Source organism: Zalophus californianus, chromosome 8 (assembly GCF_009762305.2).
Source record: "Zalophus californianus isolate mZalCal1 chromosome 8, mZalCal1.pri.v2, whole genome shotgun sequence".
Taxonomy (NCBI): Eukaryota; Metazoa; Chordata; class Mammalia; order Carnivora; family Otariidae; genus Zalophus; species Zalophus californianus.
In genome coordinates this window covers 82004325-82029214 of record NC_045602.1, presented here as the reverse complement: position 1 = coordinate 82029214, position 24890 = coordinate 82004325, and the positions used below count along the sequence as shown (strand labels likewise).

The 24890-nt window shown below is 43.2% G+C and overlaps 1 protein-coding gene across 1 annotated transcript in view; it reads right to left on the bottom strand.

Annotated features, from left to right (window-relative positions):
* SLC9A2 (solute carrier family 9 member A2) overlaps nucleotides 1-24890 on the bottom strand; it is a 100319-nt gene that overhangs the window by 50460 nt on the left and 24969 nt on the right. Inside the window, exons 2-3 of the mRNA XM_027622163.2 lie at nucleotides 14067-14530; nucleotides 7562-7812 (exon numbers count right to left, since the gene is read on the bottom strand). Of these exons, the coding sequence (XP_027477964.1) occupies nucleotides 7562-7812; nucleotides 14067-14530 (715 nt within the window). The remainder of the gene's footprint in view (nucleotides 1-7561; nucleotides 7813-14066; nucleotides 14531-24890) is intronic.

Below are 24890 nucleotides of genomic sequence, written 5' to 3'. Positions count from 1 at the left end.
AGCAGCATGATTAACATCGATGAAGGGAATGCATTTCTGTTCTGTTTTTTTCTCCATCTTTTCATGCCCTATTTTTTTCTTTTACTTCATCAGAGGGAAGAAAACGTATTTCAACAAGTCTTCAAATATGCAAATAGCAAAAACTAATGGTGAGCGCTAGAGAACAATGCTGTCTAACAGAAATATAATACAAGCCGTATTTATATTTTTAAACTTCCTAGTACTCATGATTAAAAGTGTAAAAAGCAATTGCAGAGTTTAATTTTCATAATATATTCATTTAACTCAACAAATCTAATTTATTGTCATGTCAACATGGAATCAATATAAAAATCATTATTTGGAGTTTCTACAGTCTTTTCCTACTAAATCTTAAAAATCTAGTGTATATTTTAAACTTAGAGCACATCTCAATTTAGACTAACTACATTTTAAGTACTCAAAAGCCACATGACGCTGATGGTCACCAACAGTGCTGGACAGCACCCAGGGAAAAACTGACAGGCTACTGGTTCTGCTCTTTCTTCACAAAAACCAAGCAAATGCTAGAGGTCATGAGTTGAACCTATTTAATTAAACAGTTTAAACCATAAAAATAAATCCAAGTAATTTCACCAATCTCTTAACACTACTCTGGACAAATAGTGCATGATCTCACTCATGTGGGGGGGGTCTAAAAAAACAAAGTCATAGGGCGCCTGGGTGGCTCAGTCGGCTGAGCGTCTGCCTTCAGCTCGGGTCATGATCCTAGGGTCCTGGGATTGAGCCCCCTGTCGGGCTCTGTGCTCAGGGGGGAGCCTGCTTCTCCCTCTCCCTCTGCCTGCTGCTCCCCCTGCTTGTGCTCTGTCTCTCTCAAATAAATAAAACCTTTATATAAAAAAAAAAAAAAACTCATGGGGCACCTGGGAGGCTCAGTCAATTAAGCGTCCAACTCTTGGATTCAGCTCATGATCTCAGGGTCATGATATCGAACCCCACGTCAGGCTCTACACTCAGCACGGAGTCTGCCTGTCCCCTCTCCCTCTGTTCCTCCCCCTGCCTTTTCTCTCTCTCAAATAAATTAAAACTTAAAAAAAAAAACCATAGAAACAAGAGAGTAGACTGGTAATTATCAGGGGCAGAGGATGAGGGGGTTCATGGGGGGGGAGATGAGGGAAATGGGTAAAGGTGGCCAAGTGTACAAACTTCCCCTATAAGATGAGTAAGTTATGGGATTTAATGTACAGCAAGGTGACTATAGTTAATACGGTATCACATACTTGAAAGTTGCTAAGAGAATAGATCTTAAAAGTTCTCACCACACATACACACACAAGGGTCACTACATGCAGTGATGGCTGTGTTAACTAATCTAATTATGGCAATAATTTTGCAGTATATACATATATTAAGTCATCATGTTGTATACCTTAAACTTACACATGTCAGTTATAAAGCTAGGGAGAAAGGTTTATAATTTCAAATTTCCCCTTGCCTTTTCTAGTTTTACCCTACCTTTTAGGCAAAGTTGTACAAAAGGAGATAAAAGACATGTGAGTGGTAATAAGAAATAATAAGCTTTTCATTTGTTTTTACTGTTCCCTGAATGTGCCCAGAAAATTAAGGGAGATATGATTCATTTTCTTATTATTTAACTAATTTCCTGCCTTATTTTACTATGTCCTCCCAAAGCCCCACCATTTAACATTTGTGTTTGAGGTGGTCATGTAAGACTTTAGAGAGGTCAGTTTTGGCCAGTCAGAGTCACAAGTGAAGGCATACACCAAAATCAAAAATAAAGCTTCGATTTGCCAAGGCAATGGAAGGTATAATGAGCCAATGAAAAGAGAAGAGGTCACAGAACCAGAGATCTAAGGCTACCATCTTGGTCCCCCTGTCCTCCCCTCCAAACTCTCTACTCTCCCTGCTCTTCTTCATAATCCAAAGGGTTGACATTGAGGCTCAAGGGACACCGTGTATTTGAAGTGTGTTATTACCACGATGCTCTATTTCTGATGCCTACAGCATGACGTGGTCAGGATTAACAGAGCAGAACAACAAAACTACGACCTGAGCTTCTTCCCACTTCGTCTCCCCTCCCACTCCACTCTCTCCTCCCCCCAGTAAAGGCGCCCCCATTACAAATGTCCTATATTGCTGTTGAGAAAGCAGACCCCAACAGCAGGAGCAATGAAGGATATTAGAGCTGGAGGCTCTTCCTGAAAGTGTGTTCACTAAAACCCCAAGCATCAAAGTGTAAATAATTTTCACTTCAGTAGGTCAGAAGGGTAGATGTGTTTTCAGGAATGAGGACATGGTAAATTTAACCGAGGACTGATGCTTGCTAACTGTGGCGTAAAGATTCGTATCCTAGGCCTGCTTATTAGGCTGAGAGATGTTCTGTGTAAATCTGAGGTATAGATTAGAGCCCCAGGACAAGAATTACAAGTTGTTTGTTTTTGGGGGTTTTTAGGCTCATTCACAATCACTTGTGTGTTAAGTGTTCCTATCTATCATGACCCTGCCCATTTGTACATGTCAAAGAGCTGACATCATACAAAAAATGAAGCTACACTGGACTGGACTGGATGAATCTGAAATGAGTGTTGAATAAGTGTGGTGCCCAACATCACCAATGCCATCATTCTTGGTGGGAATTGCAAGCTCGCTCTCTCAAATAAATAAATCTTAAAAAAAAGATTTCTTTATCTACTTGAGAGAACATTCTCGCTCTCTCAAATAAATAAATCTTAAAAAAAAAGATTTCTTTATCTACTTGAGAGCATTCTCGCTCTCTCAAATAAATAAATCTTAAAAAAAAGATTTATCTACTTGAGAGAGCATTCTCGCTCTCTCAAATAAATAAATCTTAAAAAAAAGATTTCTTTGTCTACTTGAGAGAGCGAGAATGAGAGAGAGTACATGAGAGGGGAGAGGGTCAGAGGGAGAAGCAGGCTCCCCGCCGAGCAGGGAGCCCGATGCGGGACTCGATCCCGGGACTCTGGGATCATGACCCGAGCCGAAGGCAGTCGCTTAACCAACTGAGCCACCCAGGTGCCCCGATAAGTAAATCTTAAAAAAAAAAAAAAAAAGACCAATTGGATTTGCATGGAGGCCAAGCCAGGGAGTGTGTGAGAACTTGTGGGCAGATGAGTATTTATCCAGGTTGCATTATCCAGATCGATTTGTTAAAGCTCCAGGTCACATTATTACACTAAGAAAAACATTCAGTAAACATTAGACAAGTCTGGGAAAAAAATGAATGAAAGAAGCCTGTCTTACACATACATACATATAAATACGCATATATCCGTACATACAGAAGATGCTTTGTATAAGGTTTTATGAATGTCCTGCAGTGTCATGTGTTCATTTTTTTTTTCCATATTTGGAGAAGACCAGAACATGTGAACATTTTGTAAGGAGGAACATGCTGGCACACTGGTTGTGATTTCATATGACTGTATCTTAAAGACGTGGTCTCCTAAATGCTACCAATGGTGGGCCAATCAAGAGGAACCAGGACAGAAGATTCAAAATGGCAGATGAAGACATGCTTTCCTATTTTTCTCAAAGTTTGAAATAGATGACAATCACCAGCTCATACACAGAGAAATGAGAAAGAGAGAGAACATGGTCTTCACATCTTCAGTGGCGACTGCCTCAGTCCCACGAACTTGGCTTGCTCCTAGACTTCATGCCTGAGCTTATCATCCTGGAAATTCCTGTTAAAAGTCTCTCGCTTAAAAATTTTCACTGAAATGTTTTAACTTTTTAAGTGGATGCTGGCACATGTGCTGGCTGGCCTGAGAACTGGAGACTTGGGTCCAGGCCCAACTTCCACAGACTCACCCACAGCCATGTTTTTTGCCCATCTGAGCCTCAATTTACTCATTCGTAAGACAGGACTAATATTTACCATTTCTTACTTTCTTTGCCATAACGCTGCTGGAATAATTGAAACAGCAAATGGAAAACATTTTAACTCCCCTCAGGAGAAGGAAGGAGAAGGAAGACTAAGGAATTATGAATCCATGGGGGACAAAAAAAAAAAACAATTGGGGCATCTGGGTGACTCAGTCAGTTGAGCCTCTGACTCTTGATTTCAGCTCGGGTCATGATCACCGGGTCATGAGATCCAGCCCCGCATCCATCAGGGTCTGCCCTCAGCACAGAGTCTGCTTGTCCCTCTCCCTCTGCTCCTCACCAGCCCCCTCTCTCCCCACTCAAGCTTTCGCTCTCTCTCAAATAAATAAATACAATCTTAAAAAAAAGAAAAGGAAAGAAATATTGAGTGCCTACTCTCCTATCCAAAGGATGACTTAGCCACTTTTTGAAATTCCTGGAGCAACTCAGCGAGAAATCCACACATCCCCGATCCCCACAGGCTGCAAGCTGCTCTGGAGACCCAGCCTCCCTTTCCTTCATGACTTTGTATTTTCAGTGTCTCATTGACTAGAGCACAGGGGAATGTGGCGGTACAAGGTGAGGACCAGAAAAGGTTCCTGCTGTTCACAAGAAGGGAACAAAGTTCTACTACGGCTCTGATTTAAGGAATCATCTTTTTTTTTTTTTTTTTTAAGGGAACCTGTCTGTGTCTTTGCATAAAGGAAGGAGACAACAGGATGTTTTATCTCTGAGCATTTTCCTGAAACCAAGAGTTGGATGCTCAACCAACTGAGCCACCCAGGCGCCCCTCCAAATAGCTTTTTATAAGACAGAAGAGGAGAAGGCAGATAGAACGCCACCTCCTATTATTTCACTTACTTGGTGGTGGGGAAAATGACATCACACCACAATTCCATGACACAAAATAAACAGCTGCACTGGGGGCTTTGTGAATGCCCGAGGTACATTGCTTCCGACACCTCTCCAAAGAAACCAAGATGCCGAAGTCCTGCCCAGAGCTTTCCCACCTAAAAGACTGATTGCGTTTTGAACCCAGACCCAACTCTTCTGTTCTGCGGAAGGACGTTTTTAACCAGACTTCTGTGTTAACGTCCTGCTTGTTGAGTGCTCTCAGTCAAGGACAGGCTGCCTCAGAGCCCACCCAAGACAAAGCGGAGGTACAGAGGGTTGCAGGATCTGAAAGGCAATCTGAAGGGGAGGGGAGAGGAAGGAGAGATGGATGGAAGGAAGGTGGAGAGGGAGGCAGGGAGGAGAGCCGGCAAAACTCCCGTAGGACAGAGTCACGTTGCTACACTGTTTCACAGGGGGGCTTTAACCTTTCTGCTAACCTCAGTGTTTTTCCTTTCTGTGTGGCCACCCACTTCTCTTAAGCAAACAAGGCACATTACTGAGCATGCTCAGCATGTCACATGCCTTCCTTCCCATTAACCTTAAAATTTGTTTTCAAATGGCAAAAGAGTGTAATTAGCATGAAGTATGATAGGAATTCCTAAACTCAGTGCAATTTAAATGCAGAAAAAAATCACTAGTTCTATAAAAGAAGTGCACGTAAGTGTGCAATTTTAATTACATCATTATAGTGGATCCTCTGGACCAACATCCCAAGGTAAGGAAGGTACTTGCGATGTGGGGTGTCACTTTTCAAATGGGGAGGGGGAGGGGTGATACAGAAGCATCACGCCTGGGTGGGTTCTGAATAGCATAGGAATCACCTCACATTAGAAAACAGGGTATTACTTTCTGAGAACGAACACACTTCATTGGCTATCACAGGGTGAGGGGTGTACATGGTAATTCCAGATCCAAAAATGTTTAAACCTCCTGTAATATCTTATTTAACAGTTAATTTATGATTGAGGCGTACTCTGTGCAGTGACAATATTAGTTTAAATGTAATAAAGGACCTTTCTGTGCGCTAAGCTGTAAAATAAATGTTTGCTTTGAAGCTGGAAACAGAGGTGATGTTTTTCTTCCCCCGACAAAGCACGCAGAGAATTACCTGTGCTATTTATCAGGAATATGGTGTCCCATTTGTCCCTTATTTCCTAATTCCCAGAGCAAGTAAACCCACAATCCCATCTTCACAGGGGGTCAGAACCAACCTCCAAGCTCTGTGGACTCTGGCCCTCACGGACATTTCTAAGCAAGATGCACCCACAACCCCAACCCCTTCCAACACCTTCACTATCCCCCCGGACTCTAGATCTTCCCATCACAGTTTCTGCCCCTGAACGAACATCAGGCCAACTGACACACATCCTGAGACAACTGTGTGGGCCTTCTAGAACTTTTACTGATGCATGTGGTCAAAACAGATTCAAGGTTCTTCCGCAAACTGCTGTTAGAATATTGCTAAAACACCACACACGGAGTCCCACCCCCACTATTCTGGAAAGACCTTGTAACTCGCTGATCACACACTTTCAATGACACTGGTCAAAGAACCGTGAGGAAACTGGAAGTCATACAAATGATATGAATAGCAACCAGAAAGATACAGAACATTTTATTACTGGGCCAAACTGGATTAATATGTTGCTTTATTTAGGTTCTCGGTGAAACAGAAAACCACACAACCTTTAACTCGTGGCTTGCATTATAATGGGTCCCACTCTCCTCCGGGAGAGGCATCTGACTTCTCCTACCACAAATCTAATCTGCTTCCGATACAAAAGCCGTGACACGAGGTGAAAAACAAATAGCCCTTAAAGCAACACCTAAATCAGGCCACATGAGAAAACCTCAAGAACCAGACCTATGTTTACCATACCAAAACATGATACGTCACAGGCCCTCGCATAGAGCCCAGCACCTTTAGAGCTGTAAATAAGTATCTGTCAAAATGAAAACTTATAAAGGCTTTCCATTACTAAGTATTTTTCTCACCAACCCTATATGGGGTGTGACCATAATAAAATAGGCTTGTTTTTGGAAGCTCTGTTACAACATCCACACCCAACAAGAAGCCTCCTTCAAAGTGACCCTCAGAAGTAGAATCAGATCCAAACACCACCCTCCTTCAGCCCACTTGCAGAGCTTCTTGAGAACATCCTTCCAAATCTGTTAGTGAATATGCTAACTGTATCCGTGATACAGAATTTCTTGCTTTATAATCATGCCTGTTTATTCAAAAAGCTAAGCCAGAATGACATGATGACATGCCTTATTCATTGGATTTTGCTTTGAATGACTTAACGCCATTATTTCAAATCTAATCTAGCATACAAAGTGAACGTTCCCTACCACTAATGTCATTCAAATGAATATCCTAAGTAATTCCAGAATTCCAGATGCAGTTTAGGTGAGATGACCTTGCTGGAGTAAGCGGAGAGCCTCCTACACAGACTACCCTGAGTGGGCGTCAAACTCAGAAAATTCCTGGTGCCTGACAATCAACCCCAACAGTTTACTGTCATATTTCATACGAGACCCCAGAGATAATTCTTAGGTAGTTTTCTATTCTAGCACCAGATAGCTTTAGTATAAATTTGGCTGAGTGTCTTCATTTCTTTGAAACAAAGAGTCGGGAAAATCCATTTTCAATTTTTCTGAAAAGAATTTAAGAAAACCTCTTTTATGAAACTTATGTGACCTTAGCATCTTAGCTGAGAATACATAAATTGAATGAAATGTCACCACATTCAGTACTTTTAACAAAGAGGTGAATACTTACGCCATGATACCCGAGAGGTGAAACATTTCGGCTGTTATATAGGACAAATAACTGTACAGGAAGACAAAGAGTGGCTCAATCACTCGGATGTTATGCGTGAACCGAGTAGTAAATGCCGCTATAAATCCCAGGAAGATGCCAATCAACACCCCACCAATTCCCACAACAAAGAAGTTTGCAATTCCAGCAAACACGTCAATGGTCTCAATGGTTTTCATCTGGCAAAAAGACTTGAACAAGTTGTACAGGACCTGTGGGAGAAAGAGAACGCGTGGTCAAGACCCCTTCCAACATCCCCGTTTTCACTGCGGCCACAGAAAAATCCACCTGGCCTCCTAACAAGGACATTTCTTCTGTGCCCCCAAGTTGATGACCAGTGGCAATAACTGTATTTAGCTTGATACCATCTAAAAGATAATCTTAAAAGACTTGGTTGCCATCCAACAGACCCTGCTTGTGTCACCGATGCTGGGGAAGGAATAGGTCACAGAGAAAGCTGGTCAGTGCTGCTGTGAAGTCAGTTAACTTTGCAAGGCTCTCTGGTGGGGTCGTGCCACGGAAGGGGCCCCAGCCCTCAGCACAGGTAGCCCACCTGAAGATATCTTCCTCCCAGGGCACTGAGGTCCTCCCTCCTCACTCCAGCCCCCACCCCACCCCACACCTCTGCTATAACATGAGACCCGAAGCAAACTTTCTTAAAGCAAAGAGGCAGCCACCTGTGTTTTGTGTGTTTTGTGTATACGTGCTGTAATTTCACACATATTTTGTCCCTCTTCTAAAGGAATGAGCCCACGCGGCTGCTTGACTTCTGAAACATCCACACGGTCTTTACATAGTCTTCATTTAATTAAGCTTCAAAAATGCTCGGCACTTCACGTCTGCTGGGAATCTGCTTGCAAACGTGTTTCTAAGGACCCAGCTGAGACAGGAAGTGACGGCTGGTGCCCTACCACATTTTTCACAAAGCCAGCAAAGGAAACAGGAGTCCAGCGGGTGCCCTGCTTCTTCTCACTGGGTTATTTACAGCCAGCATGTCCAGGAAAGCTGGCTGTCAGGACACTGGGATGAAGGCCTTTTACGGTATAGGCCATGCTACGCCCTTATTCGGTTTCTGAGAAACTCAGATTGAACCCCTTTGTCCACGGTCACACCAAATGTCACATGCGATACGAGAACCCGGGTCTCCTGGCCTTCTGGGTAAGTTTTTCAAGGTCCAGGCACGGGAGAATGAGTCAGGTTCTGACCCTGCTAGCCAGCATGGGATCTGGCAAAAGTCGATTCCACTCTTCGCCTCCCTGAAGGTCCGTCAGAGCCCACCACATTTGCAGGTTTTGTGTCATTTTTCCCTCTTTTCTGCTGGATCATAAACTCATCGTGGTCAAGGTTCATTCCTTATTATGATTTGATTTTTCCATGCTGCCTGGGAGAAGACAATAAAGGTCTGCTGGCTTTGAAGAAAGCAGTGGATTAGGACTAGAAATGAATGCGCTTTTCTTTTCTCATAATCGCAGGTATGACATTTGAGAGCATTTTGGTATTGTACCACCAGGAAATGACTTGAGTAAGAAGGGGGGAAAAAAAAAGAAAAAAAGAAAAAAAGCAACTCCTTCCCCTGAGGATTTAAATACGTTGAGAGTATCATCATTTGCCAGAAAAGAAAATGACTTCAAGTAGCTGCTGCTTCCCACTTCCAACCAGAGGCCTGCTGCACGTGGGACTCCGTCAGCCTCAACAAGCCGTGGTCGCTTCCCGAGTCGGCATCAGAGATGTGCTATACATACCCCTTGTCTCCAAACAGCCCAGGCCGAGGGGGGACGGTCACCTGCTGCCAGAAGAGGGAGGCAGGCTTCCCCCCGCCCAGCTATCTCTGCACAGCCTCCCTCCTCCCCCAGGCCACTTGGTCACTGCAGTTCTGCCCCCCGACTCGCAGGCTTCTGCCCTGACTCCCACCTGCACCAGCAAATCGCCCTGGCTCGAATGACCCCTACAGCCAACACAGGCCTCACTTCCTTTAAATACTGCTATTCCATTTGTCACTCTCAAGTTTAAAATCCTTGACTTTGGGAAGGCTCAATACACCTGGCTTTTGTTGTTGTTGCTGTTTTGTGTTTTGTTTTGTTTTGTTTTTGTTTGTTTTGTTTTTACTGCTTTCCAACACCCTTCAGTCTGGGAGACAGTCTCATCACAGCTCCACAAAACATAATACCGTAATTCCCCACTGCTCCTGCTTTCCTTCTTGTGGTTTCTCTTGGCAGGAAACCAGTCCCTACACCCCGGGAAACTTTATCCATCTTCCAGGGCCCAGCTGAAACCACTGCTCTTCTCAAGAGCCTTCTTGAACTCCTACAGCCCCCGAAAATCACCTTCACCTCTGCCCTCCCGCAACAAAGATGATCTCCCAAACCAGTCAGGCTTCGGGGACATATCATCTCCCACGTGGACGCTGCCTCCTGGGTGCCTACGCCATTGCCCCAGCAAAATTAGAGAGTGCTCATGCACAGGACCCAGATCTTCTCCTCCTCCTCCTCCCGCGGCTCTCCCCTCCCCACCCCATGGAGCACTTTTATGAGGCCTCCAAAGGAGGCTCAGGCCTGTGTCCCTGACGGAACAACTGACATACAGTCAGATTTTCCAGAGGCGTTTTCCTGGCAACTCAATCCATCAAACCGATCAAAGAGACATGCTGGTTTCAACAGCTCTTCGGGTTTTGCAGAGAACAAAGCTGAGTCACAGGCACTGTACTTTCAGCACACGGGGAAGAAGCTCCAGTTCGACCATTCTACTGCCTCGGAGGCCAAGTCACTGTTACAGGGCAATGTCTTAGGTAGAGACGTTGCCTTGACAACCAGAAGGCTTTCCACACCCTCCCACCTGCTTTACACTGAACCTGATACCCAGTGATCAGCACAAGATAAAATTCTTTTAGTCACCACTGGCTATAACCCATAGTTTGTTCATTCACGTTAAATGCTTTAATGGTATCACAAGGGAATCTATGTCGGAAAGTGCTTCTGGAGTTATAATTTATATATGCATGTGCATGTGCATATGTACTATGTATGCTGACTACAATTATGTCTCCAGCTGGTCTCTGTAAAGTTGACCTCAACTTGTCAACTGCATTTTTCAAAGACCGAAATACCAGCGCTGCCTATATTTTGTAGTGGGCTAATTTGACCATTGAGGGAAGGGGAAAGGAAAAGCACTTTCAAATCATTCTACTCATTATTGTGATTTTTAAAATATGTATACAAGCACCCAGCGAGCTCAGGTGGTAGAGTATGAGACCCCTAAAACAGTTATGTGTTATAAGAATTAGAAATTATCTATTTGGACCTTTGATTTAAAAGGTGCAAGAACTCAGTGAAATCATGTAACACAAAGATGCAAATGATACAGAATTCTTTATCAGAATAGCTCTGTTCCAGAAAAAATTAGTTTCCGGGTCACTTTTTTTTTTATATGAAATACAAGAAACAATCATTTTTCCTAAGGAATTTAAAATATATTATGCAATTTGCAAGAGCAAAAATGAGTACCAAGTGGTTACTGTTTATCTTCCAACTTCCTGAAGTTAAATTCCAGTGCACAGCACATAATGCCTGGACCATAAAGCCCAGCCTGAGCCTGGTTCCGTAACCAAGCCTCATTGTAACAGGCTGAGGAAATTCTTTAAGTGCTCCTGGAAAATGTATTAGATTATTCAATGGCTGAATTATTAACACGTTCTAGAAATGATGTTGGAAATTACCATACGAACATAAGCCATTTGACTCTGGACTACTGTGGAGTGGCAGGACTGATCTGATAACTGAGAACCTAAGCAATCTTTGCCTAAAATTTACACTAAGGGAAAGCACAAAAATCCCATCTAAAAATCTGACCTTTGTTCCTTCAGCTGTCATGTCTAGTTGACTCCAATCTACTGTAACCTTGGACACAGGCACAGTTGGACGGCAATTTATATATTATCAATTTCTCTTTGCACTGAGACATTTTTATGGTAGGTTTTCTCCCCTTCACTCTGCTACCTCAATATTCAATCTCCCATGATTTGGGGACAGAAGTAATTGCATGAACCCATAATTTTGCTCATCCTCCAGACTACATTTTCAACACGAATCTTTTCTGTTTAATCTTCACCCTTCTAGTTGCAACTCCTAGTGACGCATCATTCACTGTAGGCAGCAGGGTCCATACTTTTCATGCCTTCCCTTACCCCATGAGTTCCTTAAACCTCTCCTAGAGATAAGACCAGACGTCAAAGAATCTTCCACAAAACATCTCAACCTCTGTACTCTGAGGGTACCTCACAAGGAGGCAAACGATCATTTTTTACAATGTTCTAATTATTCCTAACACCAGACCCGTTCAGTCCACTATTCAGCCAATTCAAGGAATATAATACCTGGTGGTTTATTCTTCAGCTTTAGGTAGGTAAAAGCCGTGGGCATGCCCTACTATCTTATGGGTGTGGCTTTAAGGGTCCACAGGCTTTGAGCCCAGGGGGTCGAACCTGAGGAAAGCTCATTCACTGGAAACCGTTACAGCCGTTCTGACTTAGAAGCTTTGGCCTTGTAACAAGAGATTCCACATCTAAAGAGCAGCCATGCCCTTTCACTGTCCTTGCCCTCCTTCCTGTTTTGGAGTGGTGCCCTCAATCTGGCCCACTGCCCTCTTTGGATCAGGCCTCCCTCTCTGTCCATAAAATCATATTTGACGGCTTGGGGCCTCTCGACAGGAAGCACTGATATGCCCCTGGAAAGCCTGGGGCCTTCACACAGTTTGAATGGTGGTTTAGCCAAACTGTTTCCTCAGATCTGATTCTTGACAAGCTCAAAGAAGGGACACTGAGGTGTCTGACTAAGAAATTTAAGAGACGAGAGAGCAGTGTAAAGGCAGGGCATAGCACTCTAAAACTGAGCTGGCTTTGCTAGACTGCCCAGAAGGAGTGCAGCATGGCGTTATTATTTCTTTATAAAGTTTCCTACACACGAAGGGGATCCAAGAAATCCTCATGAAAATGTCCACGATCTACCTCAACAAGGGTAACATGTATATAGCAAACGTAAGTCACAATGAAAACCTTGAAGCCTCTGGAAATTAGAATAAATTCTAAAATGTCTTCACTGCTATGGTACTTTCCCAGTTAAAATTTAATATTGTTAAGTTAATGACTAATCACTGTTAATGCACAACGGAATAAATGGAGTGTATTTTGTTACTTGAGTGCGGTACCTTAGGTGCCTCAAAACAGCTATCTTAGCAGCTGTTCTAAAAAATGGGATTTCCTTTTCAATAAATTACCTTCTACCTAATAACGTCCACATGGAGCTAAGGGACATCCTTCAAGTTGAAATTTTATTCCGTTCATAAGCTAATGGGGAGTGATGTTCGTTTCTATGCTTTTGAGTGAATCGGGAATAATATTTTAATGAGAGGAACTAATGAAGGGGAATTATAAATTAGTTAAGTCACTTAAAAACAATTTTTCTCTGCCTCAACTTTCTTACCTACCAAATGGGAAAAATAATTTCTACATAGGTTGCACAAAGACCCGAGCACAAGGTAGGCATTCACAAGAGGTTAAAGGCTCCATTAAACAACTCTCACCATCACCTCCACGGAATGGTGGCTAACATAATAAAACAGCATCACTGGTGCTCGCTCACCGGTTTCCCCATACAGGGTCACCGGAGTGTCTTTCACTGGGGGAAGAGCATTTTGTAAGCCCGTGGGTGGGGGAGACACTTCCTCATCACTGCTCTATACTTTGCCTGAGCTCAGAAAGCAGGGTGGAGGTAAATTCTGCGAACATGAAGATCACAACAGCCTCTGACTCTAATTATGGGTTAATTAAGTGAGAATCAAAAATAAATGAGCATTTTCTGAATACCCACTTAAGGGAAAATGGTGGGGACCAGAAATAAGCTAGCTGAGTAGTAACAGAAAGTGAGAGTGTAATGAAAAACTGGCTTTAAGTCATAAAATAATTAATAAACCCTCCCCAGACACAGAATGGCACTTGGTGGGTGCTGTCACTTTGCTTCTGTTATACATGTTCACTCCTGACAGCATCACATCGCGTGGAGAATTCCGAAGGACCTGAAGTCCTTTAATTCTGATCAAAGACCACCACTTTTGAAAATGCCAACTGAGAAAGCCTCAGAGATAGGAAAGGTCACAATCACTTTTATGCTCCTCTGGTACCAGCAGGACCTTGCAAGCAGGGACCAGCTACACCGTCTGTGCAACCGAAAATGAGGTGCCCGTTGTATACTAATAAATAAAAAATAATCAATAAAAAAATTTCACAAAGCGTTTCAAGACCGCAATGACAGAGCATTAAACCAAGTGAGGGGCCCGTCTGAGAGCAGGGCTGCGTGACTGTGCAGGTGCAGGTGACGCCTGCCGGTTCATCCCTCGGCCGCCACTGTCAGAAAGCTGATGCAGACTGAGAGTGGCCGGTGGTGTTGGAGTGACACAGTGTGAACATGTTACTCACCACTGTCACTGCATCATTTAGCAGGGACTCTCCAAAGACCAGGATGTAGAGCTGCTCGTTGACGTGAATGTTCTCGAAGACGGCGAGCACAGCCACTGGGTCCACAGCTGAGATCAAGCTGCCAAAGAGCAGATTCTGGAGCAGAGTGATGTCACTCAGGCCAAAGGCTTCAATTTGGCAGATACCATACAAAGACACCCCAATGCCAATGGAATTCCAAAGGGTCCCTACCACAGCATACCAGAAAATGGTGCCAATGTTCTCAAAGAACGGGCGAGTGGGCATGAAATAGCCCGCGTCGAGCACGATGGGTGGCAGGAGATACAAGAAAAACACATCAGTCTTCATTGCGGGGGGGGACTTTTCGTCGACCCCAAAAATAATCCCTCCTAGCAGCAGGCCAACCATTATAAGAAGGCAGCTCTCAGGCACTATTGTGGGCAACTTGTGATACAGGTGGAAGCCTGTGAAGGAAAAACATAAAGACAAAGCATTTGGGGTGTGCAAGAATTAGGGCGAAGATAAAATGGTTCTCTCTGCTGGAACGGATAGATTCTATTTCAAAACCTCCCGGGTCAGCATAATTGGCTACAGAGAACGACGTAAGTCAGATGACCTTAAAACTATTCACGAAGCACGGGCAGGCATGAATGCAATTTTACATCAGAAGCTGAATGATACAGGTACATCATATTTACACAGCACAGCTGTTGTCTAGATTCCAATGAAGTTTCTCAAATAAGACCTTGCGATGTTATATTTGAGGCAGTTTTGTGATTTCCAACACATTTTCAAAGGTGACGTCCCATTTCATCCTCATATAAACTTTTAAGAAGGAGGCAGGGAAGTTATTTTCACCTTTTTAAGTTCTTTGATTTAAGTGGAGACTGAGGCTCAAAGAGATACAGGCTCTTGTTGAGTGGCCGGATCACACATCAGCTTTCAGGCTACCACTGTCCCCTCCGGGCTTGATAAGAGTTTGCAACTTATTTAATATTTTTAATTTCAGGGGCGGCTGGGTGGCTCAGTGGGTTAAGCTTCTGACTCTTGATTTCGGCTCAGGTCCTGATCTCAGGGTCGTGAGATTAAGCCCGTCGGGATCTGCAATCAGTGGCGAGTCGGCCTGAGATTCTCCCTCCCCCACCCTCTGCTCCTCTCCCATTGAATGTGCTTGCTCTCTCTCTCTCTCTCAAATAAATAAATAAGTCTTTTAAATTTTTGTTTTAAATTTCAGACTATTTCACTTGGAATGCTGAGTATGTTTAATTTTTCAGAGGTCTGCTCCTTCAGAGACAACCAAATCAATCCTTCAAAGGCACTTCATGTAATTACTGCTTAAGGGATATAAACCACCATGATCTCCAGGCTCAGAGTATCTAATCAAGGCAAAGGAACTGATGTGTTTATGACCTACTCTGACATAGGACACCGTGTGATGAGGCCCCAGACAAGCTCTAGAGGAGTGGAGAAGGAAATCAGGAAGGACATCATGGAGGAGGCAGCATCTGGCAAGGCTTTCTGAAAGGACAGACATTAAATACACAGAGAAGGCATGAAGAGCCTCCTAGGAAGTGAAGAAATGGAGGGAAATACCCATCACCTAATTCATGGTGGAGCCCAGTGTGGCTTTAATGCAACGGCAGTGTTAGGCGGAGGCCAGCAGCAGGGGAAGAGGAGAGGAATGTGGGTTGTTCTAGCACACGTGGTAACATGAGGAGCAACTTCACACAGGAAGGTCACCTGACAGGGCTTAAGTGAGGATGGCCCTTATTTACAAGGCAAGGAGAGCCATCCTGCAGGCACCTCACACATTTTAGAATTAAAGCAGCATACGGAAGTTATCTGAATTATAGGAACACAGTTATTAAAATGCCAGAATGAGTCTTAGAAACTTAGCACCACAGCAAGTTTAAAAAGTCAAACCTTAAAGGTCTACACACTGTACTAAACACATGGCATGGCATAGCTTGTGAAAAACAACAAAAAAGTAATCATAATAATTTGAAGAGATTTCAAGAACTTCTAAATAATAAAGTGAACACCTTTATACTGGGATTCAAGTCATCCCACCCGCACTGATCATGTTCTTATTCAGATTATAGGAGGCTCCAATCATTGTTGGGGAATAAATGTATTCAGCTGGTTCAGCCGCTCTTTACCCATGACCTCTGCCCTGCTGACCTCTGCTGAGCAGAGACGTTGAAGAAAGTCCCCTGAGAGCCCTGTCTTTGGAAGCTCTTCTCCCACTGAGCCCTGCTTCTCTGTGCAGCGTTCCTGGGTGATAAGGATGTGCCTGCCCATAACAACCCCCTCGAGTCTAAGTGAAATCAGCTCCTTTCTGGAAGGCAGGGCGTGAAGACCCAACATGAAGGCGCCATGTGTGCCGTGGGCCTTGCTGGCCGCTATATGATGACTGCCCCCTATATGATGACTTCCCCCGGCCTCAGATCCAGTACCCCCCACGATGCTTGCGACTGTGGAGAGGCTACCACCACTGTGCCTGTGACGTCACAAATGCCCCCCAACTGTGGTTTCCTCCGCCCTCTCCCACATGAAGACACAAGAGAAAACGGTTCTGAAGAAATGCGCAGAAGCAAGGGACGGGCTCCTCTGCAGACAGACTGGAGAGCGAGCAAGGCCTCTCCCCAGCAGCTCCCACTTCTCTGCCGGCCTCTCGCTTTCCTTTCCCTGCCCTCCGGTCCCAGGTACCCAGGGCTCTAGCGTGGGGTACCATCTCCTGTCACTGGGCTGCAAGGAGGTCCTTATTCCCAAGGACGGAGGGTGGGAAACACGGTCAAAGGGAGAAAGGCAGAAACAGACACTGCGTCTGTGCATCTCGCAGGATGACGCCTGCCACGCTCCAGCACGGTGACGGATCCTGACCAGGAACGGGGAGAGTGGAACAGGACCAAGCAGAGCCCAGAGAAAGGCAGCAGCAGATATCCAGGATGGCCTGAGACAGAAGGCCACTGGGACAGGAGGTGGGGGGACATCTGGCCCCTGATGGGATATTTTGCAACACATACACTAGTAGGAAACAGTAACATATAAACGAGCAGCAAATATCAGAAAAGAACAGCAACAAACCAACAACTGTTGTTTAAAAAGATCCTGTGTTTACATTTTGAAAACACTCTTTTCCTTTCTTTTATGAATGCTTCAGTCACCCCAAATTGGCCCGAGTGACCTTTGCTTAAAACTGGACGGTAGTTAATGGATCTGCCCAGTTGTTCCAGGAGCAGGGAGGGATTCAATGAAGGGTAGTCACCCGAGAGGTCAGTTCTGTACTTTATTGATGACCATAAAGCAGAGACACCGAATCTGCTAACATGCTCTCTGCGGGCATGGAAGGTTTGGTGTGTCAGTGTGTATGGTTTTACAAATGACAGGAGTCAAACGTAGTAGCAAAATAATCAAAACAAAAATCTTCTTAAATTTCATCGTTCACAGAATAAAACAAGTGAATCAATATTTGCAAATGTGCATTCACTTATGGCTCTCCCCACCCCCAACTATTCCTTGGAGGATAAATGAACTTGAATGGACAGAATTGGTTCTCCAGAGTCATTATCTCATCAAAATGTTATGGAGAAATAGATCAGTTATCAGGAAAAACAAAATGAACTTTTTGATGGTTTTTACAAGGCTGAACATGAGCTACCGCAAGTACAATCAACTGCTCAGTCCAGGGGTCAGCTAACTTTTTTCTATCAAGGGCCAGACAGTAAATATTTCCAGTTTGCAGGCCATATTTTACTCCGCTGTCATAGTACAAAAGGAGCCAGAGATAATACCTAAGCATACGAGTGGCTGTATTCCTTTTTTTTTTTTAAGATTTTATTTATTTGACAGACAGAGAGAGAGAGCACAAGCAGGGGGAGGGGCAGAGGGAGAGGGAGAAGCAGGCTCCCCAAGGAGCAGGGAGCCCGATGTGGGGCTCGATCCCAGGACTCCGGAATCATGACCTGAGCTGAAGGCAGTTGCTTAACCCACTGAGCCACCCAGGCACCCGAGTGGCTGTGTTCTTATGAAACTTTATTTGTGGACATGGAAACGAGAATTTCCTACTAGTTTATATGTCACAGAGTATCATTCTTCTTTTGATTTTAACAGTTTAAAAATATAACAGCCATTCTTGACCCACAGGCCATACAAAACCGGGGGCAGGGAGGCATGCTTGACTCCTAGGCAGTGGTTTACCTCCCCTTGTTTCGGTTTGTTCTTTGTATTTCCTGCTAAATTCTTGTGTCATTCACTTTTTATTACTAGCATGTAAACGTCTGCAAGGATGGATACTTTAGAGTTTATTTTATTTTTAATTGCTATAGAAATTCACTTAGTGAGAAGGGGAACAGGATTAGGGTCTCATACAAAATACACTGTTAAGACAACCCTCTCTTAGACTGAGTGTATTTTAATCTCTCTTTACTTACAAGTGTTGAAACGAACTGAGCTTAAAAGCTAAAGATCTACATATAGCTGAGTACAAAGCTATTGATTCATTCTATTTTCTCATTATACTTAAAATAATCTGTTTTGTCAAATGCCGGGAAGAGAAGACAGGAAGCTTCCAGATAGCAGGATCCACAAAAAAGCAACAATGTAAAAATGTGAATCACGAACTATAACAAAAAACCATCCAAAATAAGTTTCAAAAATTATATACAGTTGTAATTAACAAGTGAACAGCAAGGAGGGAAAGGGGAAACAGGCAGAGGCGAGCAGGGACAAGGCCCTCCGGAGAGAAAGCACAACCTCCAGGTACAGACGAACACAAACTATCCAATTAATGTTCCGTATTTTATGAGAGCTTAAAGAAAAAATTATGACATTTAATAGCTCCACCAATATTTTCCAAGTCTGTGTTGAGTAGGCAAAAGTACCCTTCGAAACAAAGTCAGCAGAGGCAGCCTGACTCAGAATTAGCTTCCCAGGCTGCTCCTTCTTGAAGCAACTCTGGGAAATACTGGATTTAACGTAAAGAATAGTCTGAAATGAGCCATGCCTATTTGGCTGGGGGGAAAAAAGGTAAATATTTACAGAGTATATTAAATTTGCTTTTAAGTATTAAGAGAAATAAGCAAGTTCATTCAAAGGTAAAAATGCTGGGTGCATGTATCCCAATTCACACAGCAACCAAATACACACTTTTAAAAAAACAGAACTGCAATAAGCAACAGATAATGAGAAACAGGAAATAGTGAGAAACAACATTTTGATATGATACATCAGCAAGCTGCTATTATTGCATGATAATGCTAAGTAGACAAAGACTGAGTGAAAAAATTCGATCCTAAAAATAAATAGAGGGGCACCTGGGTGGCTCAGTCAGTTAAGCATCTGCCTTCGGCTCAGGTCGTGATCCCAGGGTCCTGGGATCGAGCCCCCTGTGGGGCTCCCTGCTCAGCAGGGAGTCTGCTTCTCCCTCTGCCTCTGCTGCTCCCCCTGTTCTCTCTCATTTTTAAATAAGTAAAATCTTTTAAAAATAAATAAATAAAATAAAAATAAATAGAATCAAATTGAGTAAATAAAAATAAACAATAAAAATATGGAAATAAGCACAAAAAAATAAACAGAATGGAATTCAATAAATAAAAAAGAATTAACTGATTTATGTCAGTAACTCACTAACACAGTCTTACATTTAGTCACATGCTGGGGCTGAAACATACATTTAATTTCTCCCCACTAAAAATAGTGCAACTATGAATATGGAGCCAAACCTTGTCTTACTGCACTTTGTTTTATTGTGCTTTGCAGATACTGCATTTTTTTATAAACTGAAGGTTTGTGGCAGCTCTGTGTCCTTGAGCAAGTCAACTGCCACCATTTTAACAACAGCATTTGCTCACTTCGTGTCTCTATATCACATTTTGGTAATTCTCCCAATATTTCAAACTTCTGTATTATTATATTTGTTATGGTGATTTGTGATCAGTGATTATACCTTGCTCAAAGCTCAGATGATGGTTAGCATTTTTTAGCAATAAAGTATTTTTAATTAAGGTATATATATTATTATTTTACACATAATGCTATTGAACATTTAGTAGTAGACTACAGTGTGGTATGAACATAGCTTTTATAAGCACTGGGAAATCAAAAAATTCATTTGACTTGCTTTACTGCAATATCCACTTTATTGCAGTGGTCTGGAACTGAATCTGCAATCTTTCTGTAGAGATTTTAAAAAATGCTCCCCTTCTGAGGATTGCAAAGGACTTATAATAATAAAATAATTGGGAAAAAATGAAAACATAAATGAAACATTAAAAATCTGTTGGACTTATTCCAAAGCAGAACTTCGGTGGTATTTGATTTTTCCAAATGACATGACTGCTTGCAAAGAAAAGAGAAACACAGTGAGCACAGTCTGTCCATGAAGAATTCTGAAAAGGAACAGTGTTAAACCGTTCATCAGACTGTTGAGTTTCTTTCCCAGCACAAGGCTCTGAGGGACCTGGTATTAGATCTTGAATGGACTGTATCTTCAGCTTGTATTTGGTACAGAAGATCAGACATGAACACAAGTCATCATTACACAAGATAGGAAAGAAGAGATGTAGTAAGTATGAGAGGAGCAGGGAAGGCAAGGAAATTACAGATGAGGAGGTTCAGGAAGGAACTGGAGGTGGCATTAAGATAAGTGGCTGTGGATATTTCGGTTTCACAGGAATAAGGCACAAGGGAGGAATGGGGAAAAGGCTGGGTGCCATGAGGGTGGGGTGGCACAGATGACCTGGCTACAAAGTGTGTACAGCAAGGAAGAGATGAGCCAATCAAATAGGGAGTGGCCCCAGCGTAGAAGGTCTGGCGAGCCAATCTTTGAAGACCTGCCTCTGTTCTGTGGGCAAGGGGGAGCCATTGAGGGCATCTTGGAACCATCCTTGTCTTCCACACATGGAGTGAAGAGGGGACAAGCCCCGCCCAGGAGACTAGAGACTGGAATTTGGAAATGAGGGGATGAGAGCTGCCCGATTAACGTTTTACACCAGATGACGTGATTAACCATCCGTGAAAATAAATAAGATGCTGATGCAAACATGTGATGAAAAAGTTTAAGAGGAGTCCAAACTCCCAAGGGAATCTATGCATACTCTTAGAAAGGGAAGTCTGAGAGGACAGCTACTCAGCACAACTATGTACTAATGAAAAAGAACACTGATAGGTAACAAGAAAACGCTATACTGCAACCTTATATATGACAGGGAAACTTCAGAAGCAGTACAAATGATCAATGTCATCCAATGGTATTTCTCATTCCTTATACCCTTAACTGGGACTCTACTACGTGCCGGGTACCATATCAGGTGCTAGGAATGCAGCAGTGAATGAGAGAAAGCCCCTGCACTGGAAGGCAGCAGTTCAATGGAGGAAAATAGGAAATGAAGAAATCAACTGGTAAATTCATAGTGGCAAGTAGTGATGATCCCTACAAAGAAAGACAAAGAAGGGTGAGGGCATCCAAAGTGACAGGACGAGGTGATACTGGATACCAGTCCAGGTCAAAGAAAGCCTCTCTGATGGGTGACATCTGCACAAAACCCTGTATGGACAGAGTATATGAAACATGGTGGAAGAACAAGGGCCCTGAGTTGGGAGCACCCTGACCAAGGTAGCCACCAGGCTGGGGCACAGGAAGTAAAGAGAACATGGTCAGAAATGAAGTGGAAAGGCAGCAAAAGGGTACAGCACACAGTGCCATGGGAAAAACGTGGGGCTCAGTGCCAGGACTCTGCGACCATGACCTGAGCCAAAGGCAGCCACTTAACCAACTGAGCCACCGAGGCGCCCCCACTGGAAGCTTTTGAGCAGAGGAATGTCATGGTCAGATTCACCGTTTTACAGGGTCATTCTAGCTGCTACTGAAGAATGGAGGCAGGAACACCAGTGTGTCAATAATCCAGGAAAGAGATGATGGTTTTCACTAAAGTGGTGGTGTGTATGAGAGGAAGTCACATGCAAAATATATTTTGACCCTTGCTCCAACAGAACGTGTTGCTCGTCTGGATGAGGGATGTGAGTGTGATTCTCTGGTACAATAAAAATACATATATTTTGGTTTTCATCCACAATCTCCTGGCCCTTATAACCCAAGCTCCTAAAACCTTTGTAATTTCCTAAGTGATAGAAGGTCTAGGAGCATCTTTTATTCTAATATTTGGGCTTTGACCCCAGTTCTTGACACAGAGCTCTTAAATTCCTTGAAAGTCCCCAGGTGATAGAAGTGTCTTTGGTTTTCGGGTGCCCGGGTGCCTCAGTCGTTAAGCGTCCACCTTAAGCTCACATCATGACCCCAGGGTCCTGGGATCGAGCCCCGCATCGGGCTCCCTGCTCAGCGGGAAGCCTGCTTCTCCCTCTCCCACTCCCCCTGCTGTGTTCCCTCTCTCGCTGTGTCTCTCTCTGCCAAATAAATAAATAAAATCTTTAAAAAAAAAGTGTCTTTTAAAAAAAAAGTGTTTTTGGCAACTCAGTGAGCTCCTGTATAGTTTCAGGATGAGGACTGGTCACCAGGAAGACCAAGCCATGAGAAGCTCATAACTTTCAGCTTCATTCCCTCATCCTCTGGAGAGGGGAAAGGAGCTGGACATAGAGTTAATAATTGATCATGCCTATGTGATAAAGGCCCATAGAAATCCCTCAACTATGGTGTTCAGAGAGCTTTTAAGGACTGATGAACAAATCTACCTGATGGGAGGGTGGTACAATGCAACTCCACAGGGACAAAATTTCCTGCACTAGAGACCCTTCCAGATCTTGCTTTATATCTCTTTGCCTGGCTATTCATCTGTATCCTTTATCCCCTACGTTCTGTGAGCTGTTCTGGCAAATGATTGAACCCAAAGAGGGCATCATGGGAACCTCAATTCATAGGTGGTCAGTAAGAAGTACAGGAACTTACAATTGGCATCTGTAATGGGAACAGTCTTATGAGACTGGGCCTTTCGCTAGTGGGCTCTGACACTAACTCCAGGTAGATAATGTCAGAACGGAATTGAATTATAGCATACCCAGTTGGTGTCCTCAGAGAATTGGAGAGTTGGGTGGTGTGGAAAAACCCACACATCTGGTGGCCAAAAGTGTTCTGTAAGTGCAGAGAGAAAAACACTGGTTGTTTTTCACCAATGTTTTACTCTCAGACAGAAGAATCAAAGACAAATCCAGGAGTTTTGGAAAATTCCATATGTGTCAAAGAATGTAGCATTAGAGAAAAGAAAGAAGAATCTATAAAACACACAAGGAGATCCTATGTGGCAATCATCTCTCTTATAGAGCAGTTGATATATTACAGTGACCCAAAAGTAAAGAATATTAAGACGGAACTTAGGTATGCCTGAATTATTCACCTTTTAAAGATTGCTGGGGGGGGGGGGGGAAAGGTAAGAAAATGAAGATTGAACAAAAAGAACCAACTTCTGCTTCTGGAAAGATGGAATATGCATTTTCCTCTATTCCTCCCGCTAAGTAAAAAAACCTAAAATCCCTAGACATTATATACAAATAAGCATAAGAAGGTTCTGAAAGTGGCCCAAGAAGGAAAACCAGCTAGGGACCTTGAGACCTGAAGAACAACACAGCTGTGAGTTTCTTGGGTTTTCTTCTTGCCTCTCATATCCCAGACTTGAAGAAGCCATCAGGCTGGAAATGCCAATGATCACAGACAAAAAATGTCCCAACAAAAGCCTGCTCTGTCTATACTCTGGACCAGGAAAGAATCAGCATAGACAAAGAGAAAACTGTGAGGTAATAGCTGCTCTACTCCTGCCAAACACCAAAAAAAAAAAAAAAAAAAAACCTAAAAAATAAAAGAAACAACAACAACAACAAAAAAACTGTGGCCCCAGTGTCAGCAAAATCTGAGTGGGGAATCTAGATTCTGCGCTTACTAGACTATAAAGAAAACCCCAACCTCCCTATGGGGGTGATGTCAGAAAAGAAAAAGCAGGGAGGCAAGACTTTCTTCACCACTGAGTGGTAACTCTCTTCAATGATGCCAGTAAAGACTACGTGGAGAACATGGACTTCCACCACCTGCAATAATAGGCATTCCACAGGCTCTTCACCAAGGTTGGTCAAAGGAGGCCTAGTGGAATCAGGACCTGCACTTCCACCCACCAGAAATGAAGCCACCACTCCACTATAGTGTCAGGGGAGGCCACCAGAGGAACAGCAAGGAGGTACTCCTAACCCCTCTCTCAGCCAAATAGGTATCAGGAGAGAACTAGTAAGAATACAGAATCTCCAGCCCCCATATGGTAATGAAGAGCATCCTCCCCCTCAGGTAGTCAATAAAAGCAAAGTGAGGAACCTGAAAATCTACCCCCAACTGGCAATAACAATATGGAACCTCCCTCTCCCACTTAGTGTCATAAGAAGTCATCTAAAATACAAGGTATAAATAATATCTAGAGTCGCATAATACCCAAAGGCTCATGTTCCAATAAAAAATAACTCATTGTACCAGGAATCAAGATGTCAAACTGAATGAAAAAGAAAAAAAGAAAATTAATAGATACCACTCTCACAATGACTGAGATGTTAGATTTACCTGACAAAAAAATGTGAATACGGCCATGATAAAAATGTTTCATGAACAATTACAAACACACTTGAAACAAATGAAAAAAAAAAATAGGAAGCCTGAGCAAAGAAATAGAAGCTATAAAGAAGAACTTTATGGTAATTTTAGAACTGAAAAATATAATGATTGAAATAAAAAATTTAATCTTGTAGGCTCAATAGCAGAATGCAGTAAACAGGAAGGAAATAGTCAACCTTAAGATAGAATGATAGAAATTATCCAATCTGAACAGGGAGAAAACA